Below are 16,294 nucleotides of genomic sequence, written 5' to 3' on the forward strand. Positions count from 1 at the left end.
AACCGGACAACTTGACCGTTGCTGCTCTTAAAAGGTGACCTATCATGCAAAATGCACTTTTGTACGTCTTTTATACATGAATATGTGTCCCCGGTGTTCCAAGGAACTCACCAAGTGTCAGAAAAACACAACCCTCTCTATTTTCCTCCATACCCAAATGTAAAAGTACCTGTTGTGCCTTGTGGCCACTGGAGGGCAGCAGAGGAGCAAGTCAGTGCGACACGATCAGTTGTGAAAGAAAAGAAACATGAGACACAAAGCAACAAGTCTCCCCTGAAATGAATACTGAAGTTACCTACTGTAACTCCAGCTTCAATGAGTATTGGCGAAGCCCTCTAAGTCTATCGCTATTGGGTAATCCCCTGCACACACACGCGCAGCACTGAAACACTTGTAGTCCACGCCCACCCTCAAGGTGGGCCCCACCCTCGGGCTCCCTTCCGGTATGAATAGGAAGGAGGCCCGACAATCTGCTCCCATACAAAATACATTTTCTTCAGCTATTCGTGGAGCCAGTGGGGCCCAGCACTTAGAGGGCTTCGCCAATACTCATAGAAGCTGGAGTTACAGTAGGTAACTTTAGTTCTATTTCGTATATGGTTTCGCACTCTAAGGCTATCGCTATTGGGTTAAGGGTGAAGCATGATGTAGTCTGCGCCCCACTGGGTCCGCCCGGTACTAGAAGCACAGACACACCTGCTCAGATAATAACCCATGCCTATTGCGCCATGCCTATTGCACCATGCGTAATGGCGCATCGCCGTCCCTGGAATATAGCATAACATGAATATTTTCCATGAGGGGACGAAGGCTGGGAACAATACATACCTGCCGCTGTGAAAAAGTAGAGACGAAGGTCATACTTTGTCCAGTGACAAAAAGAGGGGGAACAGCAGCTCTCTGCGTGCAGACAGGCAGGAGAACGCACAGCTGGATCCCTGACGTCACTCGCTCTGACAGGACACTCAGTACAGGGTGTGTCAGAGAGGAATGGGAGACATCCCTCAAATACAATTGAATAAATGACCAGGGGGAAGACCAAGATGCAGCAGTGCAAATGTCTTCCACTGACATTCCTCCGTGCAAAGCCGTGGAGGAGGACATTCCTCTGGTGGAGTGCGCATTGATGTTCTCCGGGGGATCCACCCCAGAGGAGACATATGCCTGTGACACAGCCTCACACAGCCAGTGTGACAGCCGTTGTGCAGACAGAGGCTGCCCGATCGAGCGCTCTCTATAATGCACAAACAGGCGCTAAGAATGGCGCAAGGCAGCCGTGCGCGCCACTAGCAGAACAGCGCGCGCACAGGACAGAAGAGATGAGACGCGGCTTCTTCCTCCGACCTGTGAGGAGGGGGAAAGAAGCCACCCAAGGTGATCACTCGACTCTAAAGAGCTTGTGATGACCTTTGGCATAAGAGCCGGGTTAGGGCGTAAAACAGCTGAACTGCCATCTCCTTGGATCCGGACGCATGACGGAGCCACAGAGAGAGCAGACAAATCACTCACCCTTTTCGCTGATAGAGCCAAAAGTAATACTACTTTGGCTGACAACAGTTTAAGGGGAACCTGGTCTAAAGGTTCAAATGGGGCTTTGCTTAGTGCGCGTAACACCAAAGCCAAATCCCACTGAGGCGCCAGTGAGCGTGACACAGGTCTGAGTCTCCGTATTCCTCGCATAACACGGCTGCTGCGCTCTGCGAGCCCCTCTGTTCAATTCGCCGGGAATATACATTGCTCTGATGAGAGCAACGTGTGTGTGTGTGCGCGCCCAGAACAGCAGCCGCCTGGCTGCGTTCAGAAGCTGCGCAGATCGTACTCCTCCCTGGCGATTGAGGTAGGCTGCTTCCATAGCCGTGGCCTGTTGTCTGTGCAAATCAACACGTTTGATTGTACAGCAACGGGGCGACTTCCCCGTTCTTTTCCGAGATTTAGAAAAATAGCGGAGTAAAAACCTTGCAAGACTCTGTTCCTGGGATGACAGGAGTGTTTCTTGTATCCCATGGAACTGCTAGGTGGAGAGGCTTCTCTGTGATGTGCCGTAATGGTCGTCACTGCAGGACGTATCCTCTGCTGATCAGCCTGCTCATCCATCTGTCCATCAGACACACGCGCTGCCAATCTGAGAAAAACTCTGAGAGCGGGCGCACATGCTCGAGATGTGTTTTTTTGGTCGTCAGGGTGCCGAGCCACGCCAGAGCCCCTGCCGCCGCTGCCCGTGAGGCAACCCAAGGTGTGCTTGGACCGAAAGGGCTGCGCGGGGGCCTCCACATGCTGCGTCTCACTCCGACTCTCATCATGAGGCGCGTACACGCTCAGGGGATGGATGGAGGTGTGTGCAGTGCTGCCCACATGAGGCGTTATAACAGCGCTCATGGGTTTATTAAGGCCGTGTGTATGAGGCGTATCTCGGACAGAGGAATGCCGCGAGCTCTGTAGTTTATTAACCAACAGGTTAAAACCAGGCTTCTGCAGCGAGCCCTGCTGTCTACTAATCAACAGATTAGTGGCATCCGGCTTAATTAGCGCGCTCTGAAATGTATTAACCGAAAGGTTAAAACCAGGCTTTAGCAACGAGCCCTGCTGGCTATTAACCGACAGGTTATAGGCAGCTGGTTTACACAGGGCGTGAGGCAACCCAAGGTGGGCTTGGACCGAAAGGGCTGCGCGGGGGCCTCCACACGCAGCGTCTCACTCCGACTCTCATCATGAGGCGCATACACGCTCAGGGGATGGATGGAGGTGTGTGCAGTGCTGCCCACATGAGGCGTTATATAATGGCGCTCATGGGTTTATTATGACCGTGTGTAGGAGGCGTATCTCGGACAGAGGAATGCCGCGAGCTCTGCAGGTTATTAACAGAGGTTGAAACCGGCAGGCTTCTGCAGCGAGCCCTGCTGTCTACTTAATCAACAGATTAGTGGCAGCCGGCTTAATTAGCGAGCTCTGCAGTTAATTAACCGATAGGTTAAAACCAGCAGGCTTCTGCAGCGAGCCCTGACGCCGTTGCGCTGCGGGCGCTGCGGGCGCTGCCGCTGGGGGCACTCAGCCTGGAATACTGCTCATTCCCCCGTTCTGGCTTCTCTGTGATGTGCTGTAATGGTCGTCATGGTGACGAGCCACGCCATTGCCCTCGCCGCCGCTGCCCGTGAGGCGAAAGGGCTGCGAGGAAGCCTCCACACGCTGCGTTTCACTCCGGCTGTCATCATGAGGCGTGTACACGCTCAGGGGATGAGTGGAGGTGTGTGCATTGCTGTCCACATGAGGCGTTATAACGGCGCTCATGGGTTTATATTGACCGTGTGTAGGAGGCGTATCTCGGACAGAGGAATGCCGCGAGCTCTGCAGGTTATTAACCGATAGGTTAAAACCAGCAGGCTTCTGCAGGGAGCCCTGCTGTCTACTTAATCAACAGATTAGTGGCAGCCGGCTTAATTACCGGCTCTGCTTCCTCGGAGGCTCTCGCGGAGCAGACCAGGAGTGGGGGAGCCTCACTCCCCTTTGACTCGCCGCCGGGAGACCCTGTCTCTGGGGTGGCGGGGGAGCGGAGACGTGGGACGGAGCTCCTGCAGCCGCCGAAGGGCGAGTCTGACGCAGAGGCGGTTGCTGTCTCTCCGCTTGCGGCCTCCTGTGGCCGGCGTGGATGCCGCGGCTGCTGCGAGCGCTGGTGCCGCTGTGGGCGCTCAGCAGGCTGGAGCCAGCTGTACATGCTGGCGAATGCCGTACGCCTGTTCCGCGGCCGTCTTCATGGACGCCACCATGGCGTGGAACTGGGGTCCGAACAGCCCGTCCGGGCTGATTGGAGCGTCCAGTAGCACTTTTCTGGCCGTCTCCGTAACAGACGCCTGCTTCAGCCAGAGCTGGCGCTGGATCTGTGTCACCCACGCGGAAATCCTCGCCTGGGAGACAGCGACGGACGCGCACAGAGTGAGCGCCGTGCTGGCCGCCTTGCTGATTTCCTCTGCCTCGGTGGTGGACCGCTCTACCAGTGTCACCACCGAGTTGGAGAGCAGCGCGATGTTATTCGCCGCAGCGCTGTGGTGACGCAGAGGGGGAAAGCATGTTCGGCCGCCAAGCTGGCACCCTGCTCCGACTCTGTCTCCCCCGTCCGGGGGAGAGGAGGGAGGGGAGAGCTGAACGGTGAACCGTGGAGGGAGGCGGACTCCTGCCCGGCAGTCGGCCCCAGGGACACGAGGCCCCGTCCAGGCTTACAAGCCCGCGGCCAATCGTCATCCTCGGCCACAGCAGCAAGAGCGTCCGCTCTCCGCTTCCTGTCGCCCGGCGGGAGATGGGCGCAGTGTGTGCATGCTACCTGCTGGTTTAGAGCCGCGAAAGCGTACTCTGACCCCAGGCAGGATTCGCATACTGCTTTTATCTCTGCTGGTAATAACTCATTATGAACCCAGAGCCACATGAGGGATAATCTCTCACACAATTGTTACTCATGTTTACTCTGCAATTGAAGTGTCTCTTATGCTTCAGTAACAGTGTGCTGAAGAAAAGAGGGAGCAGATTGTCGGGGCTCCTTCCTACTTATACCGGAAAGGGAGCCCGAGGGTGGGGCCCACCTTGTGGGTGGGCGTGGACTACAAGTGTTTCAGTGCTGCGCAGGTGCGCAGGGGATTACCCAATAGCGATAGTCTTCGAGGGCGAAGCCATATACGAAATAGAACATTATGTTTTATACGATATATCCACACAAGCTTATGGTCTTTTTTGCCCAATGTTCATCTTCATTTTGCACAAGCGGGTAATATCTTGGTAATGTGGTGTCTCAATTCAATGTTTACAAAGCTTTAGTGTGATGAGCAGCTTGGTCTTCACGTGCTAGAAAGCGTTTTAAAAACAGACCATTATCCCTCCCGACCAACATCTTCTGGAAATTGTAAAGAACATTTGTTTTGGTCTGGCAATGTTTAGCAATGCCAACATTTGATTTAATATAATTTACTCCTTGTCAACAATGTAGAGAAGGTTTAGTGCGATAGGTAGTCTGTTTTTGCTTATGTTAAGGTGTGGTTGTGTTTAGTGTTGCCAAGTTCAGTTGACCAATCGTATATTAGGCCAACAGTGAAAACACCTTCTCTGATGCATATGTGGTAACTGTGGTTGGGGTCCCCTTTAAATAGCTGACAACACCAACTCCTGTCGAGGGGATGGAGGAACCTGTGGACCCTCAATCTAAATCCAAAGTTGTTTTGCAGAGGTTGGGGCTTCCCTTCACAAGGACAATAACAGAGGCATTCATGAGCAAATAGAAAGCAGCTTTATTTCACAAATATACATTTTAAATGTCCATGCTCAGCAGCTGTCAACGGGTAAAAGGGTGAACATACTTTACACTACATGGTGGGTTTCCCCTCCTCAGATGGGCAGGTCTGGTCGACTAGGTCACAATGCCTGCTAACTGTGAGGGACACAAACAGAACTACTCAAAACTACTCAAAGCACAACTTCTACAGAATGATTACAGTGAGAGTTAGTTGCCTCACCCTTTTAAAGTGTCACACCGTGAAGTCCTTACACTGAAAGCAGACAAGGTTCCCCCCCCCCCCAGAGGGAGAGGAGAGGAACCTGTAACACAAACACAATTGACAGAAAATAAAACTAAAAAAGCACTAGAGGACAGTCTTTTTAAAAAACAAACGCAACATAATAGTTGCCAGCTCAAACACCAATTCAATATAACATTAAAAGAAGGTTAAAAACCAGGCTTTCTTTGACAGAGTAATAGATCCTCCTGGCTCAATCCAGGAGGGGAAGCGCTCATACTCAGCTCTATGGATTAAACACAAAAACAGTTATAAATAATAATAAAAGCTAGAAGAAAGTGAACAAATGTCCATTTCGAGTTTCCCGGGTTGCTCGGCTGGTTATGAGCACTTCTACACTCTGTAAAACACGTACAAGTTGCTTACAAACGATTACAACTTTGAGTAAAACACCATATTAAAAACACATTGCTTGTAACAGACCTGGTCTCGTGCTTTGAATGTCTGAAGAGTAGCTCCATGATGGGAAAACGTATCTTGCCCTCGCCCTAATCAAATCCAAACTGAACTGAGACACTTCCATACAGTAGGTTCATTGAAAAGACCATAAAACCACCTTAAACCCGCGAGTCCTACCTTGAGGGAGATAACGGTGCACGTGCAGCCAGAGAAAGATTTTCTGAAACTGAAAACTTTTATAACTTACATTTGACCGGGCACCGGTCATGTGATCACGTCACGTGACCATGACGTCACATTCCCACACATATATAAAGAAGCAGCCTGTCACTTGAAGCTTCACAATCTCCATCCCCCTATCCAACGGTTCAGTGCATCTTTAACAGACAGAGACGGTGACATCATCATCATCATCATCATCATCATCATCATGCTGGTTTTCCTCTTCCTGTTGGGCCTGGCTCTGGGTGCTGTGTCTTCTTCAGATGACCCTCAAATGGCGCTACAACAAGACACCTGTCCCTCCTTCTGGTTCTCCTTCAACGGCCGCTGCTACAAGTACTTCAACACAGAGAGGACCTGGGCTGATGCAGAGCTCTACTGTGTGTCCCAGGGAGGCAACCTGGTGTCTATCCACAGTACAGAGGAAGAGGATTTTGTCAAATTCCTGATCAAAAGCTCTGACCCTGATGAGGGAGCAACATGGATCGGACTCTATGACATCGCCAAAGAAGGAAGATGGATGTGGTCTGATGGGTGTGCAGCCAAGTATTTATTTTGATATAGAGGACAACCAAACGACAGCGGACAAGGTGAAGACTGTGTACTCAACAACTGGAGGGGGAAGTGGAATGATGCGCCTTGTTCAAATACTTTTCCCTCAGTTTGTGCATCTCGCACAATTTGTCCTTAGCAGCTGAGATGTTACCTGTTTTGTTAACATGACAACAATAAAGACACAGGGTTTAATCAAAGGAATTATTTCTAGGCCTACACCTTTTTAAAAATATCATAAATACATACATACACAGTTGTATATCATTCAATGATCACATGGATGTGGTCAGGTACGGCACCTGGTGTGTGGATGACCAACGGGCTGAACCTGCTCTTTCCTGTTGACCGTATATAGTCCTGCTTTGGTTATTGTTTGTTATTTTGTTCAATTAACTTTTGCACAGATTTTATTTAGGAATGCTTCAAAGTGATGAGCCTAGTCTTGGCGACATGATTTATTGGGAAAAGTACCATCACTAATCTTCTGGTTATGGGAACAACAGGTGTTTAATGGACAGGGACACTACTTATCATGTTTCTCTTTCACATGGACGTGAACGTACAAACCTAAAATGTACTCGACAGTACTATTTGCTGATAAACAAGACATTATCCTCTGTTTTAACAAAATGAGGGCTTGAGTTATCAGATATAGTTAAGATTACAAAGTATAGAATATATATATTCACTGTAGTGGAAATGTTGTTAACATGCATCTCCTTTTACTCTTGAGCTACTCTATCAATCCCTGATGTGCTGTACAGAGGACATCCTGGTCTTTCCAGTGATATGTCATTGGTTACAATTGCATGCTGGGAAGTTCCCTTCTTCTCATCCAAAATGGCTTGCAATGCATACCAAAACATTTTATAGAAGCAGGAGGAGAAGTCAAATATTGTTGAATAATTGTAATTTTTATCATGAAAATCATATATGTTCTTGTTTATTAACATATGAGGAACTATATAATTAGTTCTGAAAGCAATTAAATAATTCAAGTTTTCAAATAACAGCTCTTTTATAAATGTCCATTCTAGTGGACGTCAGGACCATCTTCGTGGACTTTATGACTCAATATTGTTGCAGGAGACGGAACTGAAGCAGATATTTTCTGTACCAGATAGTTCAGGGAGATTCAGATGTTGAGCTCTCAGATGATGAGAGAGATGAGGATTTCACACCTGGGATAGAAGAGGGTCAAGAAGAAGGGGGGGAAAGATGCAGGAGGCTCCATGAGCGCACAGACACAGACAGAGAGACAGATAGGGATGAGCTGGAAAGACATGGCCCTCTGTGGGCCAAGAGTAGCACGTATGTCTTATTGTTGTTTTTATTTTAAGTGGAGCAATGAAAAATGAGAATTGCCTCAGGAATGCAAGCTTTGTTTCTATGAGCATGGTCAAATGGAGACCACATCCATAAAACTAGTCAAGATGACCCTACAGCCCGTGCCGACTGGAGTCAATGAGGTACTTTTCCCACTACATTGACTGCAAAGTCTTTGAAGATCTGGAAAGATTCACCAAAAATCTAGTTTTTTATTGACCAAATAAACAGCAATGTTCAGATCAATTACTTATTTATGTTTTAAATAATAAAGGTGAATGTATTATTGTATTAATATGATATCACTCTATAACCATAACACGTTAAATAGTCTATCTGTTCATTTTGGCTGTCTTTTCAATATGGTCCCGACGTCCTCTACAGTGGACATACTGTAAAATTTAAAACTAAAATTAAATTTAAAAAAGTCTAAATTACAAGATACAAAAAAAAGGAAATTGGAAGACACTTTTTTTCCTCGGGCCCCAGGAGGATATACTCAAAAACATGTATACCAGCAGCACAGCTAAATTGGTTCTGTATGCTGCACACACCATCGCCGTCCATAGTGTGTGTGGGGGTCATTCAAGAGCAAAGGGCTGCACATTACAGTAGACGGGAGGAGTTTCCAAAACCCGGCGACACCATTGGCCTGGCCCCGCGGGGGTGCTGCTGGGCTCCATGCAGGGTGCAGCGAAGGAAGGGGGCAAAACAAAACAAGTCGTTGAGGACAGGCACCTGCAAGGGTTTCGGTTTTTCCCTGTGAATAATGAGTAACACGGTAAGACAGCCGTCAACACCCGCCGAAATGTTGTTAAATGTTTTTGTACACTCTTCCGCATCCTTTGAGACCGCTTTCGGTTCACAGAAATCGCTTGTGCGCTTAAAAAGTTAACATTAGAAAGTGTATCCAAATGCTAGCTACACGAACGAAGAAAACACATACAAATGTTTGTTGAAAGTACTTTAAGCTGAGGCCATGTAGCTGTGAATAGACTTGTAAATAAAACTGAGGCTATAAACTGCTGAAACTTTGGCCAGCTTAAAAACAGTGTCTGTAATGTTGCTTAATAGGTCGCTACCAACCAACTGATATTAACGACTCGGGTCCTATGTTCATAGTTCATAGTTCATAGATAAGGAGTTTGAGTGTGTCTACATAACTAGGAAAAGCCTGGACTCCTATTTGTTAAAAATACATGTTTTAAACGCATAGAAAACGTTTTTTTTATATAAATAATGTTTATAAAATATGGGTTTTCAAAAGAAAAAACACAATAGTTACAATAACATCAACCCCCTCTTTGTTTTACATATGTAGGGTATTTTTTACAGCTCTACAAGAGATGTTTCCTACTGTTACTCTCCCTAAAATACAATGAAGTGTCTCTGTGTGTCCTAAAATACTATCATGTGTGTTATTTTTAGTTGGCTCTGCTTTTCCTGTTGTTTTAACAACCTGTGAAACTTTCCTTTGTATTATTTGTGTTAATTCAGAGGTTGAACAATTAGTAGTATGTGTTTTTGGCAGATAATTTAAGACTTGACTATTTAATATAATAAAAATCTTGCAAGGCAGCACTTAATACCCGGATCCACTTTGTTTATACCAGCAGCATCCAAATGTATGTTTATGTTTTCACTACTCAGTCACACGCTATAGCAGATCATCCATGTTGCTACTCTTTCTATTCTATTAAAGGTGTCAAATATTTAAATAACTGTAATGCCTTCAACATGAGTTTGCCTTTCCTTCTCCAGTACAGGGACTCATATGGAGCAGGGCTGGAAAATGAGGAGGAGTTTGTGGATATATTGGAGGAGCGGAGGCGCAGCAGTGATCTGGGCCATGCACTGCGGACCTTCAGCCCGCACCCTTACAAAGGAGCCGAGTCCTGCTCCAACGCTGACCTCAACAAAGCTGTGCTGGAGTCCCAGTATCTGCGCTACATGGCCAAAGAGGTGGGATAGTGTCATTTAAAAACATAACAAAGACGTTTTCAAGCATTTCTTCATCAAAATGGTCTATTTTCTGTATTCCCATTCAGATAGCCGCAGAGACGGGGTCATCGGTAGAGGAGGTGAGAGAGGAGGCTTGTGGGATTTTGGAGGAAATGTCTCAAAACTTGCAGCTGAAGTGTATCAGGCTGATGGGCTTCACAATGACAAAGGTGTTAAAAAGACTCTACAGCAGCATCTTTGTTAACATGGAAGGACTCAACATGGTAAGGTTGTTAGTTAATACTGAATACTGAGTTCAGAACAACAGAAATGTATTTAATTATGTGGGTAATAAATGTAAACTTAAAGGCACATCTCCTGTATTTAGTTTTCTTGCCTTTATTTCCCTCAAAATACAATAATTTTAAGCCTCTGTTAAAATGTTGGTTTAACATTTCCCTTCTGTCACCTTGCAGCTCCAACAATCCATTCAGGAGCATCCAGTGATCCTGATGCCCAATCACAGGAGCTATATGGACTTCCTTATTATCTCTTACATCATGTTCACCTACGACATCCCAATGCCATTTATTGCTGCAGGAATTCGCAAGTATCTATTTAAATTAAAACAACAGAATAATATATAGTAAAAAAATACATTACAGAATCCGTAGTTGATGCTCATTTCTTTATCTCCCTCTTTTTATTTCACAATTTCTCTCCCCTCTGAAGCTCTTGCAGGGATGAAGTTGGTCGGAGAGGTACTGCGTCGCTCGGGAGCGTTCTTCATCCGACGTGCGATTGGCTCTGACAAACTGTACTGGGCAGTGCTGTCAGAATATGTCAGAACCATTGTAAAGGTAAAACATAATAATCTGCTTCATCAGCCACGCTCAAACTGTGGTACTCCTTTTGGGAATGACTTCAGCTCAGGAAGCCCTTCTAAATCCATATTTATCAGCTTCTGTATATGATCATCTGTTAAAAAGAATTCAAACTCTGAAATGTTTTTTTTCTTTAGACAGGAATTGCTCCTTTGGAGTTTTATGTGGAAGGACTGCGGAGTCGCACACTAAAGTCCGTGATGCCAAAGCTAGGTGATCATAGTGTGTGTGGGCCGTATTTGGGCCATTGCAGATAAGAACAATAATAAAAGTGTTTATGATTTACGACATTTTTCAACAATGTCGTAAATCATAAACACTTTATTGTGACTTTATTTAAAGTATTACCATCCTCTGGTGGCTGCGTCAGTACTTTTCTTTTCTTCTTTTAAACATTTCCTTTTTTTGTCGTTGTCACATTTCAACTTCAGTGTATTATGTACATATTAGTTTAATACTTTTACAGTGGGGTCCATCTTTTTGTACAACAATGACCCTAATACACGGTCGTAGAAAAGTGAAATTGTCTGTTGGCATCCTCAGTGTCAACAATTTGAGTTATTTGTTTCATATTTAATTGTCAATTATTTTTAAGTCACTACATGTTTACATACAAGTACATATTTTTGCTACCTGTGCTGTGGTTGGTCAAAAGTCTGTATTGTTCCCATCCAGATGGCTATAGGTTTCCACAGTTTAATTGTAGTGATTAACAAGGGGGAACAAATGTTGTGTTCATGCATTGCAGTTTTGACACAACTTTACTCTGTCTGCAGGCATGATGCACATGGTGATGGAGCCCTTCTTTAAAGGCGAGGTGTATGACATCACACTGATCCCCATTAGCATCAGCTACGACCGAGTGCTGGAGGAGTCGCTGCTCGCACACGAGTTACTGGGTATCCCCAAACCCAAAGAAAGCACCACGGTACGCCCTGGTCATTTACTCGCTTCACCAAACATTTCATAATCATCTGATTCCAAGAAGCCTCAGCACCTCCCAGCATGCACTGCAATCCAAACTGTTTATAATGAAAGTTAATTAGGTTCAGAATACCCTTGCTGCACCATTACTCCTGCCTCTCTCTGCCTCCATACCAACATGTAATTACGTTTGTTAATTATGTACAATACAGAAAGATATGCATTAATTGTATTTGCAAACAATATCAGTTTGTCTCACTAACTCATTAAAGCAGGTCAGAAGAGTTAATGCATGGATAAAGCTGATTATTTCTTGCTCGTGATTCAATCCCAGCCTTGCCCTTTCCCTGCAGGCTCTGCTGAAAGCTAGCAAAGTGCTCCAGGAAGATTACGGCAGCATGCATGTGAACTTTGGCCGTCCAATGTCTGTTCGACATTTGTGTGAAGGCAAGATAAACCGCTGCCAGTACAACCTCGTACCAAGGTAGAACAAAGTCCTTACGTAGAGTGTTCAGTCTAAACTAAATCAAATTGAGTCAAAACAACATTTAATGCAGCCTGAATAAAGCAATATGAACAATAATTGTTCAATAAACACATGGTATAAAAGCCCTGAAAATTGAAAAAAATGAAAATACTTCCACCCCCTAACTCCCCTTGTCCCTTTTCCTCTATCCACAGGGACCTTCCTCAGAAGCCCAGTGCAGAGGTTCAGGCCTGTGTGAGCTGGCTGGCTCATCTGATGGTCAGGGTCCAGGAGGAGGGCTCTATGATGGGCCCCTGGGCTCTGATGGCCTGCCTGCTGCTCCAGGCTCCCACCAGAGTCCTAACAGAGGAGGGTCTGCCCTGGCAGGAGCTCACAGACAAAACCCTCTGGCTCAGGAAGCTGGCGCTGGATTTTGGGGCTCGCCTGAACTGGCCGAGCGGGCAAGGTTATAATAGTTTAGAATTATACTTACATTTAGTTTTAGGTAATTTTGTGTTTGCTGGTTTAAGTTTAGTTTTCAGAAATGTTGTTCTGATTTGACATAAATTCATGTCCCTTTTCCCTGTAGGAATACATTGTAGCTTAAAAAAAAGCAAAAAATTGAACACATTTAGGCTTCTTAATAATAAATAATAATAATAAAATAAGAACCAAGAAAAGAGAGGAACATTTTATTTGTTTTGTTTTATTATGTTATTTTAAAAGTAGGCAATAGGGGTTCCAGTAGAAATGATTCCAGTTTAATTCATCAAAATAGATATCGTTCTTATTTAGTTTCACTTTTTTTGTTTGTTTACTTGTTACTTGTTAACCATGCATCAGCACAATATTGTTTTATATCTTCTGTAAATATTGAAGTGCAGCTGCATCATGCTAAAAATGATGGAATTAAGTCCTCTACATTCAGCGGGCCTTTTGAAGGAGGTTTAATTCAAGCTCCCTTGAACAACCAGTAGGTGGCATTTGTATGCTGCTCTACAATTCACCTCCTAGACAAAGTGATGCAGACATTCAAACAGAGTTGTATTTGTCGGAGTCTCACCTCGGGACACTGAAGACTCCTCAGACCCTGCTTTAGATCAGACAGATTAGATGAATGTGAGGTGGCACTCGTATTCACATTCACTTAGGAGATGTTCAGTGGATTATTGCACCTTAAGTAACTTACCCTAAGAGGACTCCACTGAACTGTCTCACTTTACAGTTCTTGTTTGTGTGTGCAAATGCAGGCGAGTAAACACACAAACACATAAATACAATACAAACTATTCACGACACGTTTTTTTTTTACAGGACAAGCCCCTGATGCGGATGTGATGTCATCCACGGTCGCCCTTCATGGCTCTGTAGTTAACCGTAAAGCCGGGCGTGTCTTCCTGGTTCAGGAGGAAGAGCCTACGAGAAATCGCCCAATCAGCCCAGAGGAGAAAATGATCAGCACGGCAGCGGCGGTGCTGATGCTGGCTTCCTACAGGAATATGTCTCTGCACATATTTGTTCGTCCCGCCTTGCTCGCAATGGCCTTACACATCAAAAAGACCACACAAAAAGGTGATGGTTGAACGAGATATAATTCAAGATCTCTAATGTATTTTCTTCTCGTTTCATCCTGATCCATCATTCCGTTCACAGACGAGCTCCTCGCCTTCTTCTGCTTCCTGTGGGACGTCTTCTCAAACGAGTTCATCTTCATCCCTGGAAATTCGTCTCAGGTAAAATGTCCTCTTCATATTCCTTCGGGCATCTCAGGACAAAGATCCCAGAGAGGATTACTGTCCTGTCAAACAGTGGTGATATAATGAGGAGTGAAAACATGATCACGGCTCTGCTTCTGACAAACATCATCAGGCTTAAGTCAGAGCAGAGTCCCAGGTCAGGTAGAGGAGTGTGTTTTGGCTAGCATTGGAAGTTATCTAGTAGCTTTTCGAGAGCTTCAAGTATTGTTAGCTAATTGTTAACAGTTTATGAGTTTATACACTTAAAAAAACCTAATCCAGAACGTTTTCAGTGTAAAAGACAAAAATATAGGATTTTTTGTTGTTGTTGATATTGTGTGTTTCTGTGTGTTGATTCTATCCCTCCATTGATCAGGACTTTGAGGAGGCGTGCTTCCTCCTGAAAAAATGTGGAGCAGTCCACGTCAGTGAACAGGAAGTGACGGTGTCAGTCGCCGGGCTGGAGGTGTTGTCCTTCCTGCAGGCACTGCTACAACCCTTCATAGACTCCTACCAGGTGCTTTGACTCTTGCCTCCAGACGGACAGGGCTGTATCTGCCTCTGAGAACAGTGAGGTCATGGCCTCTGTTTATGTTCTGGGAATCTGAGGGTTTAGTCGCTCGTAGTTAACATTAAGCAGGTGATCTTGTTTTTATTCTGATTCCAGTTTTGTTGTTGTTGAATACTTTAGGTAACAAAAATAAATGATTAACACAACTAAGTAAGATAATACAATTGTCCTCTTTGTAGTGTGGGAAAAAAATAGGAGTGCTTTATTCACATAAAAAATACATTGTTTACTAATTAGAAGTAGAAGTAGTTGATGACCGATCTTTAAAATACAACTTGCAGAAAGTATTTTTAACCTGCTCTTTCATCTGGTGTAATGTTTTGAATTTTTATTCAATTAAAGTAGTAAATGTAATGCTTATTTTGTGTTAAATGTATATTGTTACTACACCCATCTTTACGCTGGAGATTGTATTTGAAGGAAACTAAATAAAATGACTAGTTGTTTTCTTTGATAATCCTTGAAGTGAAAGTCTCACTGGTACAACCTTGTCAAGCTTTGCTAAAGTAGAGTGGGCACTGGTTCAAAGTTACTAATCTAGGCTTTAACTCAAATTCAATTTTGGTCTTTAAGTAGTAAAAGTATGTCTTTTTTAATTGATCAGGTATGCTTTCATTTCCAGGTGATATTCAGGTACCTCTGTGAAAACGAAGTTCACGTGTACGCTGAGAAACAGTTCCTAACTGCTGTGCGAAACCTGGCTACAGAGCTCATCCTTTCAGGTGAAACAGAAAGTGACCTCTGACCTTCTACAAACAATCTCCAGCTGTGTCCATCAAATAATTCCCTATCATTTTCTCTGTGAGTTTCAGGTGAACTTCACACCTACGAAGCACTGTCGTCTGACACACAGAAGAACGTGTTGTCGGCCCTGCAGAGACTGGACAGTCTGACAAAGTCGAGGGCGTGAGTAACGAGATTAGCACCTGTTTGGTTTTAAGCTCATTTTCTGAGGTGCCTGAGAAGCTGTCTGAATTTCTGATGCCAGAGTTAAGACTTCCCCTTTTTGTTTTCTCACCGCAGGTCTGAGCAGAATGAATACACAGTGAATAAAGCAGCTGTCAGAAGAATCGATGACATACTTTGTAAGTCAATTTGAAAATACAAGTTTGTATTTGAAGGAATTTGGGATAAAGTTGTGTATTTAGATCTTGTCCTGACTGTCCTTTCGATGTATGAGATTTGGTGTTTGTTCTTGGTTTTGTTTACCCCTCCAACCGAGTAATTTATTTATTTTCTTTCTCTTTCTTCTCTCACTGTAGCTGGGAAAATCCCCCCCCAGATGCTCCACACCACACCTGAAGCAAAACTCTAGCCTCCATTGGAACAGATCCAATCTTCAGTATCTCTGTTTCCTTGTTTTAATTCCTTACATTGATAGGGTGACCCAAGGTTGACTGTATGGCTGATTTTGGTAAATGGCCATTGTCAGTGTTATTCGATGAAGAAAGGTGTAAGTGTGACTGATGCAATAGTGATGCCTGTGATTTAATATGCTGAACTCAAACTGATTTCAATCAGTTGCATTGTATTATTATGTTTTTGTCTATTGCTAATTGCAAAGGCTGCCATGTATTATTGAGGAAAAATGAATAGAGCACTTTAAAATAACTTGACTGATTTATACTGATAGTTGACATAGGAGAGAGTATGATTTATGGCACTTGATTGTATAATGAATAACGTACCATTAAAGAAAAAATAATCTAAAAACCATA

The 16,294-nt window shown here is 44.6% G+C and overlaps 1 protein-coding gene across 1 annotated transcript; it reads left to right on the plus strand.

The window, feature by feature from the left end:
* Positions 1-8,681: 8,681 nt before the first annotated feature.
* gnpat2 (glyceronephosphate O-acyltransferase 2) lies at positions 8,682-16,294 on the plus strand. Its single transcript, XM_079641853.1, has 16 exons — positions 8,682-8,835; positions 9,816-10,016; positions 10,103-10,279; positions 10,472-10,601; positions 10,728-10,855; positions 11,017-11,092; positions 11,656-11,807; positions 12,157-12,287; positions 12,485-12,735; positions 13,584-13,841; positions 13,923-14,002; positions 14,382-14,522; positions 15,199-15,298; positions 15,389-15,482; positions 15,600-15,661; positions 15,839-16,294. The coding sequence occupies exons 1-16, from the start codon at positions 8,824-8,826 to the stop codon at positions 15,889-15,891; spliced, it is 2,046 nt and encodes a 681-aa protein (XP_079497979.1). The 5' UTR covers positions 8,682-8,823; the 3' UTR covers positions 15,892-16,294.

This window comes from Notothenia rossii, assembly GCF_949606895.1.
Source record: "Notothenia rossii genome assembly, chromosome: 8".
NCBI lineage: Eukaryota > Metazoa > Chordata > Actinopteri > Perciformes > Nototheniidae > Notothenia > Notothenia rossii.

What these genes read in the sequence shown, in the direction of transcription:
- gnpat2 (XM_079641853.1), top strand. An exon ending in AACCCAAAGAAAGCACCACG is followed by an intron (nt 11,808 to 12,156) that starts GTACGCCCTGGT and finishes CTTTCCCTGCAG; the next exon opens with GCTCTGCTGAAAGCTAGCAA. An exon ending in AGTCTGACAAAGTCGAGGGC is followed by an intron (nt 15,483 to 15,599) that starts GTGAGTAACGAG and finishes TTCTCACCGCAG; the next exon opens with GTCTGAGCAGAATGAATACA.